Raw genomic sequence first — 17,450 nt, forward strand, 5'->3', positions numbered from 1 at the left:
TGTGTATTCTAGGTTTTAAAGTACATGTTAGTAAGTGTTAACAGCTTTGGGTATTGGATATAGAAAGGCATGTTAGTATGCGTTAGCAACTGTTGGGTATTGGTTTTAATGCTCATGTTATTTTGATGTTGCCCTCGTGCTAATTATTAAAGTGATAATTTATACATGCTTATTGTAGATGTATTAGCCTGTAGTACTTTTTATCATATTTGCATGTTTGACTAATATCCTGATGCTTCCCGTGTGATGTGGAGACTTTCTATTACGTAATAATACACTAGTAAAGAAATGTTCCATTTTTAATGTTTGTATAAAAGGACTCAGTGAATTGAATAGGAAATCTTTAAGCCAAATACTTTTCTTTTATAAAGACAGTTAGGTTGCCAACTTCAGAGAATCCGTGAAAACTATTAGTGCTTGTAAGATTAGCAAGTGATTATTTATTTTTAGATGCACGTTTCTGATAGGTTTAAGGACTGTGTTGGAGTGTTCCATGTGAAAGTGGTGAGGGGTGAGTAGATAGTGCTTTTGTGCTTCTCTACACCAAAAATGGAACCAAGTGAGTGAACATTTCTAAAGCATATGTGTGATCTCTTTGTTCCAAGATCCACCCAAACAGGGGTGAGAGCGAATCACATTGTCTTTAAAGTTTCTTTACTAAATTCACCCCAACTGGTGTCTGGTTTCAATGGTTTAAAAGGATCGCTGCTGGCTTTATGTCTGGAGACAGCTTCCGAACGTAAGTGGATCAGGTTAGTTTATTCTTATTAAGTGTGAAGATTCTGGCTGTACATCGCATTAGATGTTTAAGGTCGTGGCTACTGGATTATCACTGTGTGATTTGTAAGACGACGAGATGTTGTCATCGAACTGTCCAATTAGTTTTTACAATCACTTTAGTTTCATGTATTTATAACACTAATCTACTTCCTATACATTAATATTTGTCTGTGTTTTCCCAACTTTACAATTGTTTTGTGTTTATGTTTGAACGAGGCAACAAAGTGGGCTGTCTGTGATATGTCTACCACAGGCATCGAAACCAGAGTTTTAGCGTTATAATTCTTTAGACTTGGCGGTAAGCTACAGTAGGGGGTTTAAACTTCTGTTGAATTCTGCAGATAGTGTTATTGTCATTTAAACTTCTGTTGTATTCTGCAGATAGTGTTATTGTCATTTGAACTTCTGTTGAATTCTGCAGATAGTGTTATTATCATTTAAACTTCTGTTGAATTCTGCATATTGTCATTTTCTGTTGAAATTTATTTATGTTCGATCTCTTTCAGTTTTATTTAAAACATTGTTACTTCTAGGTAAGCATTAATTAATTATACCATTCTTAAAAGGTTTAAGAGTAATTCATATGTCCTTTCAACTTGTGTCTTATTAGAAAGTTATGTTTAAATTTCTAGATTATTACAGTAAACATTTCATAGCAAATATGATAAAAACAATTATAGAATTAATGTCGAGTAATGAAGGTTCTGTTACCATGAAAATAGTCTTCTTAACGCAGAAAATTTCCAGGGCACTTTCTCTGTGTGTTCTATTTAGTCTTAACCCAATCAGGCCTGGCATGGCCAGGTGGGTTAAGGCGTTCGACTCGTAATCTGAGGATCGCGGGTTCGAATCCCCGTCGCACCAAGCATCCTCGCCCTTTCAGCCGTGGGGGCGTTATTGTGTGACGGTCAATCCCACTGTTCGTTGGTAAAAGAGTAGCCCAAGAGTTGGCGGTGGGTGGTGTTAACTAGCTACCTTCCCTCTAGTCTTACACTGCTAAATTAGGGCCGGCTAGCGCAGATAGCCCTCGTGTAGCTTTACGCGAAATTCCAAAACAAACAAACAAACCCAATCAAAGGCAATTATAGGACTGTTCTGTTTAATCTTAACCTAGGGTGACTCAAGAAATGTTCTTTTTCTTCTAAACCAGGACAATTCCAGGGCTGTTCTGTACTTGTGTTCCATCTTTGCACTCTAACTGAACTTCCAAGATGTCACAAGAAGACCCCGATCCAACTGAGTACCTGTTCATTTCTCTAGAACAGAAGCGAAAGGACCAAACTAAGCCTTACGATGGCAAAAAAATGGTCTGGGTCCCAGATGAGAAAGAAGGATTCATACTGGGAAATATTTCTAGTACCAAGGGTGACATAGTGACCGTTGACTGTCCCGGAGGAGACGTGAGTTGCTTTATTTTCACTTGACTTCATATTATTATAATGTTACATTTCTTACGTTTATTTTTATAAATACATCTATCTAAAAAATTACATGAAAAAACTATAAAGTCAAATACTCAGTAAGTCGTGTTTCTAGTGGAGACGAAAGTTAGGTAAAGAATGTTTTTAGAAAATAGACAACAACCTGAATATTCGGTGGGTGTATTTTATCCATTATTACGTAACGTTTCAAAAACAGAGATGGACTTTCAGGAAATATCCGAAAAATATTAACGAAACCTCAGTTTGGAGTTAACACCTCCTAACGTTTTATTAACGAAGTCTCAATCTGGAGTTAACGCCATCTCAATTTTATTAATGAAACCTTTTAGGAGTTTTTGAAGTGTGATGTTCCAGACTGGGGAACAGATGGTTATATTATTGATTCACTGTTCAAGTTCAATATATTTACTGTTATAAAATGAAAGTGGTGTTCGGATATAGTTACCAAGTGTTAAGCTATTCCTTACTTTACTAACTTGAACGATGTATAGTTCAGTATAGTTTAATGACTGATTTGTTACATAAGTTGACTAATACACCGGTATTTTTTTCATATCTCCTTCTTCCCCACAACATATTTCCTATTGCCTTACTTTTCAACTCATTCCTTCTTTTAGCGCCAAATAAAAAAAGATCAGCTACAGCAAGTGAACCCTCCAAAATTCGAGAAAACTGAGGATATGTCAAACTTAACTTACCTGAACGACGCTAGTGTTTTGTACAACCTGAAAGAACGTTACTACATGAAGCTTATTTACGTGAGTGTTGGTCAAACTACTGTGAAAACAGTCGTTATTCGTTGTTTTAATCTCGATGTTTAATGTTGTATTTAGGAGTACTAGTTGATGCTAATTACAACAACGCCGTTAAGTAATCGTTAATAAATATCAAACTATCCGTTTACTCGTACTAGCTAGTTTTATTTCAAATATTAAATCCTGTGATCATATGTTTGAGTTAAACTGAATAACAGTTATACAGATAAACTAGAACATAAACTGTGTTGAGTTAAACTGAATAACGGTTATACAGATCAACTAGAATATAAACTGTGTTGAGTTGAACTGAATAACGGTTATACAGATCAACTAGAATATAAACTGTGTTGAGTTGAACTGAATAACGGTTATACAGATCAACTAGAATATAAACTGTGTTGAGTTGAACTGAATAACGGTTATACAGATAAACTAGAATATAAACTGTGTTGAGTTGAACTGAATTGAACTGAAATAACGGTTATACAGATCAACTAGAATATAAACTGTGTTGAGTTGAACTGAATAACGGTTATACAGATCAACTAGAATATAAACTGTGTTGAGTTGAACTGAATAACGGTTATACAGATCAACTAGAATATAAACTGTGTTGAGTTGAACTGAATAACGGTTATACAGATAAACTAGAATATAAACTGTGTTGAGTTGAACTGAATAACGGTTATACAGATCAACTAGAATATAAACTGTGTTGAGTTGAACTGAATAACGGTTATACAGATAAACTAGAATATAAACTGTGTTGAGTTGAACTGAATAACGGTTATACAGATCAACTAGAATATAAACTGTGTTGAGTTAAACTGAATAACGGTTATACAGATAAACTAGAATATAAACTGTGTTGAGTTGAACTGAATAACGGTTATACAGATCAACTAGAATATAAACTGTGTTGAGTTGAACTGAATAACGGTTATACAGATAAACTAGAATATAAACTGTGTTGAGTTAAACTGAATAACGGTTATACAGATAAACTAGAATATAAACTGTGTTGAGTTGAACTGAATAACGGTTATACAGATCAACTAGAATATAAACTGTGTTGAGTTGAACTGAATAACGGTTATACAGATAAACTAGAATATAAACTGTGTTGAGTTGAACTGAATAACGGTTATACAGATCAACTAGAATATAAACTGTGTTGAGTTAAACTGAATAACGGTTATACAGATCAACCAGAATATAAACTGTGTTGAGTTAAACTGAATAACGGTTATACAGATCAACTAGAATATAAACTGTGTTGAGTTGAACTGAATAACGGTTATACAGATCAACTAGAATATAAACTGTGTTGAGTTGAACTGAATAACGGTTATACAGATCAACTAGAATATAAACTGTGTTGAGTTAAACTGAATAACGGTTATACAGATCAACCAGAATATAAACTTTACAAATTGATTTATTAGGGACAGCCTGTCGTATATAGTGTTTTCAACATTCCTTGTACAATTTAAATGTAAAGTATCAAGTTTTTCTAACATAAATGTCTTCCTTTCCTTACGAAATCATAAATTAAATATTTGAAAACAATATGTTGTATTAGTCAATATAGAATCATGCTACAATAAATGAAGTCGGACAATTCTGATACTGTTTTTCTATACATTCAGACTTATTCTGGTTTGTTCTGTGTCGCCATTAACCCTTACAAACGGTTCCCTATCTACACTAATCGGGTAATCCAGATGTACAAAGGGAAGAGGAGATCTGAGATGCCCCCTCATATTTTCTCTGTATCTGATGGCGCTTACAACGATATGTTGCAAAGTAAGTAAAGTCTTCGTAATGAAGTTTTACACGTGGAAAGTTGATGGTGTTTACTTTTAACATGACTTTTGTCATGACGAATAAAAATATGTCAATAAAATAGATCATATCCTGAATTATGATGATCGACATTTACCCTGGTGAGCAGGGATATTCCTTTCCACTACAGTCTTGTAACTTTTCAAGCCCTAAACTTTAAAAGTATTTCATAAATAGAACAGTTTTTTTTGCTTCTTCCCAGTTGTGTAACCGTTCGTTATATAAATATCAATATGGACGATTATTACTAATGAAGATAAAAACGGTTGACAAGACAAACAACATTTTATTTACAAGTTTGAACATTTCGAAAGAACTTACTTCATCATCTGAAAGTTGTATTACACGAATGATTATTACTACAATTATAAGAAAACATAATCATTAGTTTATTTAGTTATTAGAGAAAGGGGAAGCAGATGGATAAAACAATGTTTATATATATATATATTAAACTGCGGCTGAGTTACGTGTGAAAATGTTGAACAATTTTAGGTTTAAAGCTATGTGAATCATTAAGGGCCGGGGTACTTTTAACTATGAGAATACTTTCTTTAATGTAGAGGTAAAAGTCTGAATACCTTTGTATTTGTTTATTATTGTGTTATCTAGTGTTTATTATTGTGGTGATGATAGAGAAATCATTAAATGAAATATTGTGACCTGTGATTTCAAAATGTGTACAAACAGACGAGTACCTGGGTTTATGTAGTGGACAGTTAGTTCTGTTAGATACTCCTAAATGTTCAGACTCTAGTTTTTTTTAAATTGGTGTTTTGTTTTACCAACGTACGTGACCTTACAGTCACTACACTATGTTTTTACACGAGCCATGAATATATAAGTTTCGATACAAGATCTTTGTCCTGAAATAAGTGACAAACATGGAAACTAGGTCTGTATCTTGTTGTAGTGAAATAAGTAATTAACATTGAGACTAGGTCTGTATCTTGTTGCAGTGAAATAAGTGATTAAAATGGAGACTATGTCTGTATATTATTGTAGTGAAATAAGTGATTAACATGGAGACAAGGTCTGTACGTTACTGTAGTAAAATAAGTGATTAACATGGAGACTAGGTCTGTATATTATTCATAGCTGAATTTAAGGGTAGAAAGTCTTTAATTAGGGAAGATATTTGTTTTTTTAATTTGTAAGGACTGTGAACCCATAAAAGGAAAGGAAACAATAAGGGAAAATGTGGGGACGGTGGTTAGAAATTTGTATTTACGAAATTGTGTGTATCATTAATATTTATCTAACTTGTAGTTTCAAACAATATTTTTATTACGGTTGAATGTTTCCTCTACAATTTGTAATTTTTCTAATGGCAGTAAAATCTTGGAGACCTCAGTAATGAACCTAGCGACTATCGTTTCTATTGAAGTTTTACTTCATTTGTACTTCACTGTAAATTATTTTACATTTAATAATCATGAATTACTTTATAAATGGATTATACAGAAACAGAGAAATATGATAATACAGGAGCAGTATTTAATAGTCATATTTAACAGAACAATCGACCTAAAATCACTATAGGATTGACGTGTGTGTTAGAGTACTCGAGGGTCTCGGCTGGTTCGCTTCCTTATTTGGCTCAGTGAGCTGATGTCAACATGTGGATAGTATTTCAGTCTTTCCTATTTTTAGCGATATATTACTAGAGAAGGATTTGTCTGGTATATAATCTACATCGTGGTACAAAGTGCACGTGTAAAACTTGCTACACAGTTAAAATTAGAGAATAATGTTGATACATTAAATATGTTTACGTTACGGAGATATGTTACATTTCAGTAAACTAAAACATCTAGAGTGGTCTAATATTCATTATAGAAATATCTAGTGTTGTCTACCATTTACTATAGAAATATCTAGTGTTGTCTACCATTTACTATATAAGTATCCAGTGTTTTCTACCATTTACTATAGAAACATCTATAGAAATATCTAGTGTTGTCTACCATTTACTACAGAAACATCTATAGAAATATCTAATGTTTTCTACCACTTACTATAGAAATATCTAGTGTTGTCTACCATTTACTGTAGAAACATCTAGTGTGGTCAGAAATTCATTACAGAAATATCTGATGTTGTGTACCATTTATTATAGAAATATCTAGTGTTGTCTATCGTTGACTATAGAAATATCTAGTGTTGTGTACCATTTATTACTCGAAAAATATAAAGTTTTATTGTGCTTTATGAATCTCCATTACGATGTTTGGTGCCAGATACGGGAAGCTAAATTTGAAAATGTATCTGTACGTGATGAAAATGAAGGCGCTAGATTAACTAAGATGTGTCTTTGTATTACTGATATTATAATTAGGGATATTTGACATTATTTACTATAAACTGATGCGTGTTGTTAACTATAACATTCGATTAACTTTGAGTTACGTGATTATCATTAGCTCATGGTCACATGATACTATATCTAAACTTGAAACATAAAATACTTGAAACTCACCTGTCGTTTAACAATCTAATGGTATTTTCTCGTATTTCTTGACAGACCGAGAGAACCAGTCAATGTTGATTACGTAAGTATTCGCTGTTTATTTATGTTTCTCGGTATTTGCAAAACTGCGAATTTTCTCTTTTCGAAACTCTAAAGATGTATAATAAATAAACAGAAACGAAAATCGGTTATTCAATTAATGCAAAATAAATGTACTAATAACAATCGCAAAATCAAACAAACAATAAGAATGCGGTGTTTTAAAGAATTTATACATGTAATATATGTCATTAACAATGAAGCTATTGAAAACCCATCTGTTTTAGACTAATACAGTTCACTTATTTCACAAGGTTATTTATTTTAAAACAGTCAGTCATTCCTAATGTGTGATTGCCCTGGTAAGTTGGAAGGTTGTTGTTTGACTGTAAGAGAATATCTTATTTCGTTCAGTTAATATATTTCATTGGTCTTTCGAGTGACACGTGTATTCGTTAGTCCATTCACCCTCACACAAGACAATAAACACCGTAACAGTCTTTAACTGTCATACAACATGGGTCTTACAGGGCTTCCTAATCTCCTCTGTAATAGAATGTGACACGTGACTTGTTAATCCTTTTTTCGTGTCGTCGTTTATCAGAAACCCTAAAGTTATGAATCACGATCTTTCCTCTGTCAATCCTCTCCATTAAGACAAGTAATTATTCCGTTGTTTGACGAGTTTCTCCTTTCTTAACCCAGTGGTGAGTCCGGCGCCGGGAAGACAGAAAACACGAAGAAAGTAATTGCTTATTTTGCAAATGTTGGTGCCAGTAGTAAAAAGGACGAGCAGAAGAAAGGAAAGTCGAAAAAGGTATTTATTTGATTGATTGGTTGAAATTAACCATAAAGCTACACAAAGGACTATGTGGGTATCGAAATGCTCTTTCTCGTGGTGTGAGTCCACAGACATACCACTATGCCACTGGGGGACTCAGAGGGTAGTAGAAATTTCAGATAGCGATATTTTTGTTATAAATCCTTATTTCAGTTTTGTTTGACCTAGAATGACTAGTAAATTTTTAAACAAAGATGAAAATGTTATTCTAAAGTTTGAACTTATTGTAAACACCCTGGTCCTAAATCGTTTCCTAAGTGACCTATGCCAGATTAGAGATGACCCAACTATGATTTCGATTGTTCTGTCACGACATGAAGAACATCACTAGCATTCCTTCTTGAAAACAGTTGAGAAATATTAAGTAATATTTCGTTCATAACGTTTGATATCTAACTGGCATAAAAACTCGTTTGTTGTGTTTTTATTTCACCACTAAGGTGAGAAAGGTCGCGAAAGTATTTTTATAAAAGCTAATTGTACATTTATAAAAATGTGATGAAGACATTTATATCGGTGATATTTAAAGTTCCTACTTGCTGGATAAGTAAAGCTTTCAAATATGTTAATGATAAAATTATTTACAAATGTTTTTAAACGTAAGATTGAAATACACATTAACGGTATATACAGTATGTGTGTGAGCTATTATTATAATTCCAGATAACTGAACAAATATTGATGAATAAATAATATTGTTATTTAATATTAGAGAATTTAGTATTCTGTCTTTCTGTATAATGCGACTGCAGTCTGTACTCTTCAATATCTTTCTCTGTTAAGGGTAACCTGGAAGACCAGGTGGTCCAGACTAACCCGGTACTGGAAGCCTTTGGCAATGCTAAGACTGTGAGAAATGATAACTCATCCCGCTTCGTAAGTAACTGTGTTCAGTCAGCTAGTATGCTTAGAAAGTAGTTCATGTTGGTCATATAGTGATACACATGACTTCCATTCGTAAGTAACTGTGTTCAGTAAGATAGTACTCTTAGAAAGTAGTTAGTGTTGGACATGTAGTGAAACTCGTTAGTTTCTATAGGCTACTCACTCTTTTTTGCTAAATAATAACATTATATATATATATACACACACACATATATACAAACAAACATGAAACTACCGAAGCCGTATAAATGACTATTTTCTTTATTTAAAGGTCATAGGTTCAAATTTGTTTTGAACACAACTTTTCCTTTTCATTTTATTTTACTTAACTGTTTATATATACAATATATACGTATGTATTTAAATGTTATTTTCCCATATTATATTTAGCGACTACTTCTATATTTATCGTTTTTTCCTTTAATTTTTAGGGTAAATTTATTAGAATCCATTTTGGTCCCATGGGGAAGTTGGCCGGAGCAGACATTGAGACCTGTAAGTGTTTTTTTATTGATACGTCACTTTTCTAACATCAAACTAAAGCAAAACAAACCAACTGTTGTTGCATTTTTCTATCTTCTTAACTTTCAGATCTGCTGGAGAAAGCCAGAGTGATTTCCCAGCAGCCTTTGGAGAGGTCCTATCATATCTTTTACCAACTCATGTCGGGTCGTATTGAAGGTCTTAAAGGTAGGTCCATTCTATACCAGTAATTAAATACTAAAAAACAGTAACTAGAAAATTCCATTGAAATGGTAGTTTCTTATATTTAGTTGAGTGAACAATAAAAATAAACGTACAATTAGTTGAAAATCATTTAACACTTTTTCTTTTCAATTCAACTTCCAGTTTGCACAAAAATGGCTTCCTGAAAAATGACAATATAATACGAAAAGATGTGTTTTTATTTAATACGAACGTATATTATTTTGAATAATATTTTATGTGATACGGGATTTCGCATCAAACACGTCTTTCGTCTTTTTATCATGAGAGAAAGTATTCAAAGACAGCAGAAGGTGTTATCAGAAAACAAAATAAGGTATATGTGTGCTTAATGACTATATATTAAGTTAATAGAACTTAACTATATATAGCTTTTTCTTTGTTGCCACTTTTACCGAGTTGAAACCAATAAACAGGTAAAGAATTTAAAATGTTAAGTTACTCTATACTTTAGTTTTTAAGAGTTATAATAGAGCTGTTATTATGAAAATACAATATGCGGATTTCAGTACAGTATTACGTAATCTGATCTTACTATTTTAGAAATGTTTCTCTTACATGGTGGTTTAAAGTGAGATTTGAAGTGTGAGTATTAGAGTCACATGTGACTGATTAACAAACTCTGATCCAGACTCAGTCACTCTAGAAGAGTTTTAGAAAATATCGATTCCACTGAAAGTAATACTGATGGAACTACCTGTATTCTTTAACCAGAAAACACGGATCTCGTCAACAACGTCTTTGGCTACCGTTTCGTATTGGAGAGAGAATCTCGTTATGGTTGACGCTGGAAGGGGCACGCCCCCCATCGACGTGAGTTTATTATCCCGATCCCCTAAAAGCGACCCTTGTTTCATGCCTTCCGCCCTCCCCCCAACCTTTTCACTATCCACAATCCAGAATATTATTAGAAATATAAATATATATATATACTGAAGTATTTCCTTACCCACTTCCATGTATTTATATCCAAAACGCATGGAAACAATTTAAATATGATTTCTTGGATTTCATTTACCTTGTTATACATTGACATGAAAAAGATTCTTATTGATTTAATGATGACCCAAAAAATACGACGTTATTTACATATATTTAGAGCAATAAAAGTTATTTCAGTTTTGAGCTATTCCTTTGTTTCTTCCAATGAAGTTTGGAAACCCAATAATCCCCCCAAAATCACTTTAATATTTACCTATTCCTTTGTTTCTTCTGTCGAATATTTGTTTCCGTAATTGGACACCCAATAATCCCCAAAATCTACTTCAGTTTTTAATCTTTTATCACTTCACAAAAGAACGAATGTCGAGAACTATTATTTCTATGTATTTGTTTAAACACTGATTGTTTTAAGAATCACTTACAATATCTTATTGTTTTCCTAAAAACGAGTTTTTTCAAACCTTTGAAACTCACAAATGTTCTTGACCATCCTATTAATTAAAAAATGTCTTGCCAAATGTTTGAATCCACAAATATCCAATCCTTGATCATTCTATAAAAGTGAAAAAAGTTTTGCCAAGCATTTGAACCCACAAATATCCAATCCTTGACCACTATTATAAAAGTAAAAAAAAAAAAATCCCAAGCGTTTGAACCAACAAATGTCCAATCCTTGACCACTCTTATAAAAGTAAAAAAAAATATTTTCCCAAGCGTTTGAACCCATAAATGTCCAATCCTTGACTACTCTATACAAGTAAAAAATGTCATGACAAACGTTTGAACTACCAAATGTTCCAATCCTTAATTGCTATATTAATAGAAAAGTGTCTTGTCCAGAGTATGGAACCCATGAATGTCTGTCCTACCTTCACATCACAAGATGCCACGTCCTTCTTTGGACCCTGTGTTTATCACAAGTACACTAAATATCTCAAGTCTTTGTTACATCTATTTTCATTCTGTTTTCCAGCAAAACTCCTTGTTAGTGATGACATCCATGACTACCATTTCGTATCCCAGGGTAAAACGGATATTCCCAATGTAGACGATGGAGAAGAAATGACAGCGACAGATGTGAGTAAATCTCAAACACCAGACCAACCCAAACGTAAACCACACGTCATTGGCCATTTAGAAATATTTAAACCAATCTTGGTTCAAATTTCTTTATGACCTCATTGGTTTTATTTTCCTTTTTCCTTCTGTAGCAACTCTCCCTTATCTTAATGCATTCCATTTCCTTGGCTTATGTTACCAGCCAGTCCAAATTCATGTTCTTTCAGAGAATAAATGCATTTATACTTTCACCTGATGACGTGCATGCACTCTGAAAGACTGAAATCCTGGTAGTTTACCATCATAGGCTGTACTCATCTGATGGATCAGCTACTGCAAATAAGCCTAAACTTTATCAAATGAGGGCAACCAACAAAGTCCTCAACCATCATTTCTGCCTACCCATAGAAATAAAATCCTTTGCACCAAAAAAAAGAAATTCTGGTGTTTCTCAATATTTGTATTCGAACCACTTGATCTATTAGTAGTTATCCTAGCACATACCCTGATCATACTAAAAAGTAGTCTTCGAAATTCCCAATTTCCAGTGCTTCTCCAATACACTTGGCCACGTAGAAGTCATTCTATTTGTAGCATGAGCTGGACTAGAAAACCTAGTTTGTTCTTCAGTTCCTCTTTCTGTACAAAGTTCACCAAAACTAATGAATGTAAACTTGGAAAAGAATATTAAATGCACATTTAACGTCACATCAAATATTATATCTCAATTTTTAACAAGAAACAACCATTTATCATTGGCTTCACCAAGTACTGAACACCGATAAGAATAGTAATACTATATCGTGCATTTAACACGCTTTTCTTGGTTTACAGTAGTTATTGTTACACAAAGTGAAGCTTGAATAGATGAATGAAAATAGAGTTAACATTCTGCATAGAATGAACCTGCCCTGAATCCTGGGTTTTTCCTCTGTCTTTTCTGTTTCGTTAAAAAAGAAAGAAAATCCCTTGTTTGCCCCTTTTTATAGAGAAACTTCTCGTCTCGAATGATATCCATGACTACCACTTCGTGTCTCAGGGTAAGACAGATATCCCAGGGGTGGATGACTCAGAAGAAATGCATATTACAGATGTGAGTACAGAGTTCTACCCCTTTCCCCTAGTGTTTCGGTAGAACTTAGTTCCCTCGGTGTATCCTTAACTTAGAGCTCTCACGTGTCCCCACTAAGCCTAACGTTTAGAACACCATCATGGTAAGAACCAAAGGCCTTCTTTTAGGATAGTCCAATTTAACCCCTTTGTTATCTTCAACCTGATGTTTCTCAGTAGACTCTAATAATTTAGTCGAATCTCATGACTGTATCCTGTGTGAACCGCCTGGCGGATGTAGATGTCCTTTTAAAACTTTGCTTCTCTGCAAAGAGAAATTTAAACTCTTAGTTTCGTCCTCAAGATTATGGAGCCACCATCTCCTCCCTAGCCTCACATGAATATAGTGTTCTCCTGAGTGTTTAGCCAAAAAACATGACTAAGTAGTTATCACGTGATGTGTTATGATCCAACAATTCACCCATTTTTCCTCTCCCACAAAACCCCTGAAATGAAAACCTCTCTTGGCATGAATCTAGATTCTAGAATGTTACCACTCTTAATATGTGGGAACAACATAGACAACTCCTTACCATCTCCCCTTCCTCTAATGTTTGTCATAGCGTGAAGAACAAATTGTGTACCTCGTTTTTTCCTGAAACCCAAGAGATGATCTCTCATTTTTATTGTTTAGTTACAAATCTTTACAGTGACGACAGAGTTGTGAAATGAAACACTGTGTCGTGACTTCACCAGTACGTAACACTCTCATCGGCACTATGTCACACTTTCAAATGAACTACGTCATGTTTTACTGCACAAATAACTTGTAATAATTCAGAGTACAGTACTTGTATGTTTTTCTTAAGCTTTGCTCCTTAGAAAGAAGCTTCACCGCTAACACAGAAAGATAGTAGAAAATGTCTCATGTTCGTTAAAAAACAGTCAAATTAAATTATATTTTTAGGTTAGCTAGTTGGTTGTTTTTAAACACAATAATATGGTCTCATTTCTTAAAAGGGCTTATTTGAGTTATAAGGCTACGGTTGCACGTCTATTGTACTCTGATTTGTGGTTGCTTTCATTATTTCACAAAGAACTGAAATTTTGTTTTAAAGACCACTCTGGGTATTGATTGTGATAATATTTAAAATCCCAGATAAAGGATTCTATCAATTCCAAGATGTGAGAAATGTGAAAAAAATACATTAAGCCTAACACTCTTGACTTTATAATGAATCATGTTAACTTGCAAAGTCAGTTTACAAAAAACTTGGCTACATACCTTACTTTACGTGCGTCACTGTGTTGGGATTCTTGTATGTTATGGTGGCTCTCCTTAGCATGTTCTCCTTAGCTCCTTCATCATTGTGCATGAATTACTCCCTTTCAGAAAAAGTTCTCCTATATGATGATATCCATAACTACCATTTCGTGTCCCAAGGAAAGACAGAAATCCCAGGTTTGGATGACGGCGACGAGTTTATGGTTACTGACGTAAGTATATTTACTGTCTGTATAGATGGCGCCTCACATGAACTAAATCATTTTAATCGCATGTTTCACAAAAAAAGCCAAGTTCTTCTGGTTTGCAGTTATGTTGAAGCCCAGAAATGTAAGCGTTACCCTACTAATCCTTTTCCACGAAGTCTTTGTGACCTTACCTATGTTATCTTTCATTGTTACGATACTGTTTATAAAGCACTGTTTCTATAAATTCCTAATTAACACTAAAATAATTTGTTTATAAAATAGTTTATTCACATTTCCAAATCGACACTTAAATAAAATGTTTATAAAGCATTGTTTATCCACGTTACCAAGTTAATACTTGAATAACTTGTTTATAAAGTACTGTTTATCCACATTACCAAGTTAATACTTGATTATAAAGTACTGTTTATTCACATTATCAAGTTTTCACTTAAATAATTTATTTATAAAGCATTGTTCCCAGATATTATATTGATAATATTTAAGTAATTTGTTTCTACATATTATGTATATAACGCTTCAATATTTTGTTGTTAATTACTAATGCTTTTTGTAAAGTGTTTGTTTTGTATATTTTTGCTCGAATGTTCTTCATTTCTATTATTATTATTTTTGCTAGTTATGGGTTGCTTTCTGTTTTATCACGACATAACACAATAAATGAAGGTTAACAGTTTTGCTCTGTGCTTTTTGTATTAGTTTATAGTCTGGATACTATAAAATTACTTGTTGCACATTCGTTTGAGTTATAAAAAATCGAATTATTTAATTTTTTTTTTGTATCCAATTGACAAGCTAGAATAGTATTAGTTAAATAAATTATTATTTTTCAAAGATAATCTCATGTAGATATAAGTTATTTAATTATTTTTGACCGTAGTACTTAATTAGTAATACCTTAACAAAGAAGATTGTCATATCTGATCCTCAGACCGGTTTCGATGTGTTGGGTTTCCACGACGAAGAAAAATTAAATATTTACCAGATAACCGCTTCCGTCATGCACATCGGTGAGCTTAAGTTTAAACAACGACCACGAGAAGAACAGGCTGAAGCCGACGGTACAGAGGAGGGAGAAAAAATCGCTCATCTGCTCGGCCTAAACGCTGCTGATTTGTACAAGAACTTACTGAAACCCAAGATTAAAGTTGGAAACGAGCTTGTAACCCAAGGGAGAAACAAAGAACAGGTAAAGAATTTTAATCGTTTCGTCAAATAAGCATTCGTAAATAATTATAAGCACTTGGTTCTATTTATAAAGGAAATACTTCCATAGTTCAAATGTGATCTTTTAATGAACCCAAATGTTGCATAACCACAAAATTGTTTTTTAGGACTGAACCGTATACTGAGATCTATGTATGAAGCTCTGAATCCAAATGTTGCTTAACCAGATAATATATAATTTATCTCCGTCATGATAATTTTTACATACAAACTAACCTCCGTATAAGGTTAATATTTTCTGTAAATGTTGTTTAGTGAAGTTATTTAGGTAAGTGGAGTATTCGAGAGAGGTAGGTGTTACATTAAAAACCTAATATGACATCAGACATAAGGATGTCCACGTGATGTTACACCAGAGACTGTTCTTATTTAGTAATGGTTTCACCGTTATTTCAGGTTCTGTATTCAGTAGGTGCCTTGGGCAAAGCCATGTATGATAGACTCTTCAAGTGGCTGGTGAAAAGAGTGAACGAAACACTTGACACACAGCAGAAGAGACAACATTTCATTGGTGTCTTGGATATCGCTGGATTCGAAATCTTTGACGTAAGTTTTATTGAGTATTTATAGTTTAAAGAAATATCAATGTACACACACCTAGTTATATCCATGTAACAAATATGAATATATTACCTATTACTGAACTTTTCATTGAATACCAATTCTTATCTTAAAAGTTTTAATAACATCATCCGAATGCCGTCAAGTAATAGGATGTTTGTTTTTATTAGTTCAACAGCTTTGAGCAACTTTGTATCAACTTCACCAACGAGAAATTGCAGCAGTTTTTTAACCACCACATGTTCGTACTGGAACAGGAAGAGTACAAAAGAGAAGGAATTGATTGGGAATTCATTGACTTCGGTCTAGACTTACAAGCTTGTATTGAACTAATTGAAAAGGTAAACTTTAAAAAAACAGGGTTATAACACGTGGTGTCATAACACACTAAACATCTATTGAAATATTAGAGCTGTAAAATCTATATCTTAGTGACATTTGATGAAAATTATAATGATCTCATACGATCAGTTTTTACCTGTCTGAAACACTCTTTCTTGGGGTTTTGCTAGCGTTTAATGTAGAATTCTATTCTTTTGTGGTTCAGCCCATGGGTGTTCTGTCCATTCTTGAAGAAGAGTCTATGTTCCCCAAAGCCACTGACAAGACCTTTGAGGAAAAATTGAAGAACAACCATCTGGGGAAATCCCCCAACTTTGTAAAGCCAAAGCCTCCCAAGCCTGGCCAGAAGGAGGCGCATTTCGCCATCGTTCATTATGCTGGCACTGTAAGTCCGTTCTGGATATTTATGTTTGAATTATATATATATGTATATATATACATAAGAAAGTGTTGGATTTAATCTAATAACATAAACACAATTATTTTAAATATGGAACTAACAAAACTTGAAATAAACACAGAACATCGGAAAATTTCAACGAGAGTAAGCACCACATGAAATTAAACTTATGTTAAAATAATTAAATTAAAGTTATGGTTTCATAATGAACGAAACTAAACATGTTTCATTGACTTGGTCAGTCAGTGCCATGTTTTCCATATGCTTAGATTAACTGCGTTTAGATTAACTGTGCCACTGGTAGTTCACTAGGTGAACTAGTGGCGCTGCATTTAAGTGAGTTTTTCATGAAATAGATGATACAGTTGATCTGTGAATCATGTTTCAGGTGCCATACAACTTAATAGGATGGCTAGAGAAAAACAAAGATCCTATAAACGACACTGTTGTAGACCAGTTCAAACATGCTTCCAATAAACTCATCAAAGATATATTTGAGGACCACCCTGGACTTGGCGGAGGTGACGATGGCGGAAAAGGCGGGAAAAGTAATTTAATTAATAGTTTTTATCTTAAATTTATTTTTAAC

General features: G+C 33.4%; 1 protein-coding gene and 1 long non-coding RNA gene across 22 annotated transcripts in view; both read left to right on the forward strand.

The window, feature by feature from the left end:
* The first annotated feature begins 350 nt into the window (after positions 1-350).
* The window catches only part of LOC143239745 (myosin heavy chain, muscle-like), a 40,788-nt gene continuing 23,688 nt past the window's right edge, over positions 351-17,450 (forward strand). For 3 of the 21 annotated variants that reach the window (XR_013021346.1, XM_076481186.1, XM_076481189.1), the window contains exons 1-15: positions 541-752; positions 1,931-2,180; positions 2,840-2,980; positions 4,630-4,786; positions 7,350-7,377; positions 8,040-8,151; positions 8,959-9,051; positions 9,492-9,555; positions 9,652-9,750; positions 12,777-12,880; positions 15,263-15,520; positions 15,955-16,104; positions 16,290-16,460; positions 16,667-16,846; positions 17,250-17,409. Coding sequence is in view for 19 of the 21 variants with exons in the window: in XM_076481186.1 (XP_076337301.1) it covers positions 1,992-2,180; positions 2,840-2,980; positions 4,630-4,786; positions 7,350-7,377; positions 8,040-8,151; positions 8,959-9,051; positions 9,492-9,555; positions 9,652-9,750; positions 12,777-12,880; positions 15,263-15,520; positions 15,955-16,104; positions 16,290-16,460; positions 16,667-16,846; positions 17,250-17,409 (1,906 nt within the window). In the remaining 2 variants the exon portion in view is untranslated. Of the gene's footprint in view, positions 1,079-1,930; positions 2,181-2,839; positions 2,981-4,629; positions 4,787-7,349; positions 7,378-8,039; positions 8,152-8,958; positions 9,052-9,491; positions 9,556-9,651; positions 9,751-10,458; positions 10,600-11,701; positions 12,881-14,230; positions 14,335-15,262; positions 15,521-15,954; positions 16,105-16,289; positions 16,461-16,666; positions 16,847-17,249; positions 17,410-17,450 lie in introns of those variants that run through there. The other 18 variants (XR_013021345.1, XM_076481180.1, XM_076481183.1 and 15 more) reach the window with 16 other exon arrangements.
* Positions 9,975-10,434, forward strand: LOC143239748 (uncharacterized). The gene is made up of 2 exons (XR_013021348.1): positions 9,975-10,102; positions 10,330-10,434. It is a non-coding gene; the product is annotated as an uncharacterized LOC143239748 (long non-coding RNA).

Source organism: Tachypleus tridentatus, chromosome 13 (assembly GCF_004210375.1).
Source record: "Tachypleus tridentatus isolate NWPU-2018 chromosome 13, ASM421037v1, whole genome shotgun sequence".
Lineage (NCBI taxonomy): Eukaryota > Metazoa > Arthropoda > Merostomata > Xiphosura > Limulidae > Tachypleus > Tachypleus tridentatus.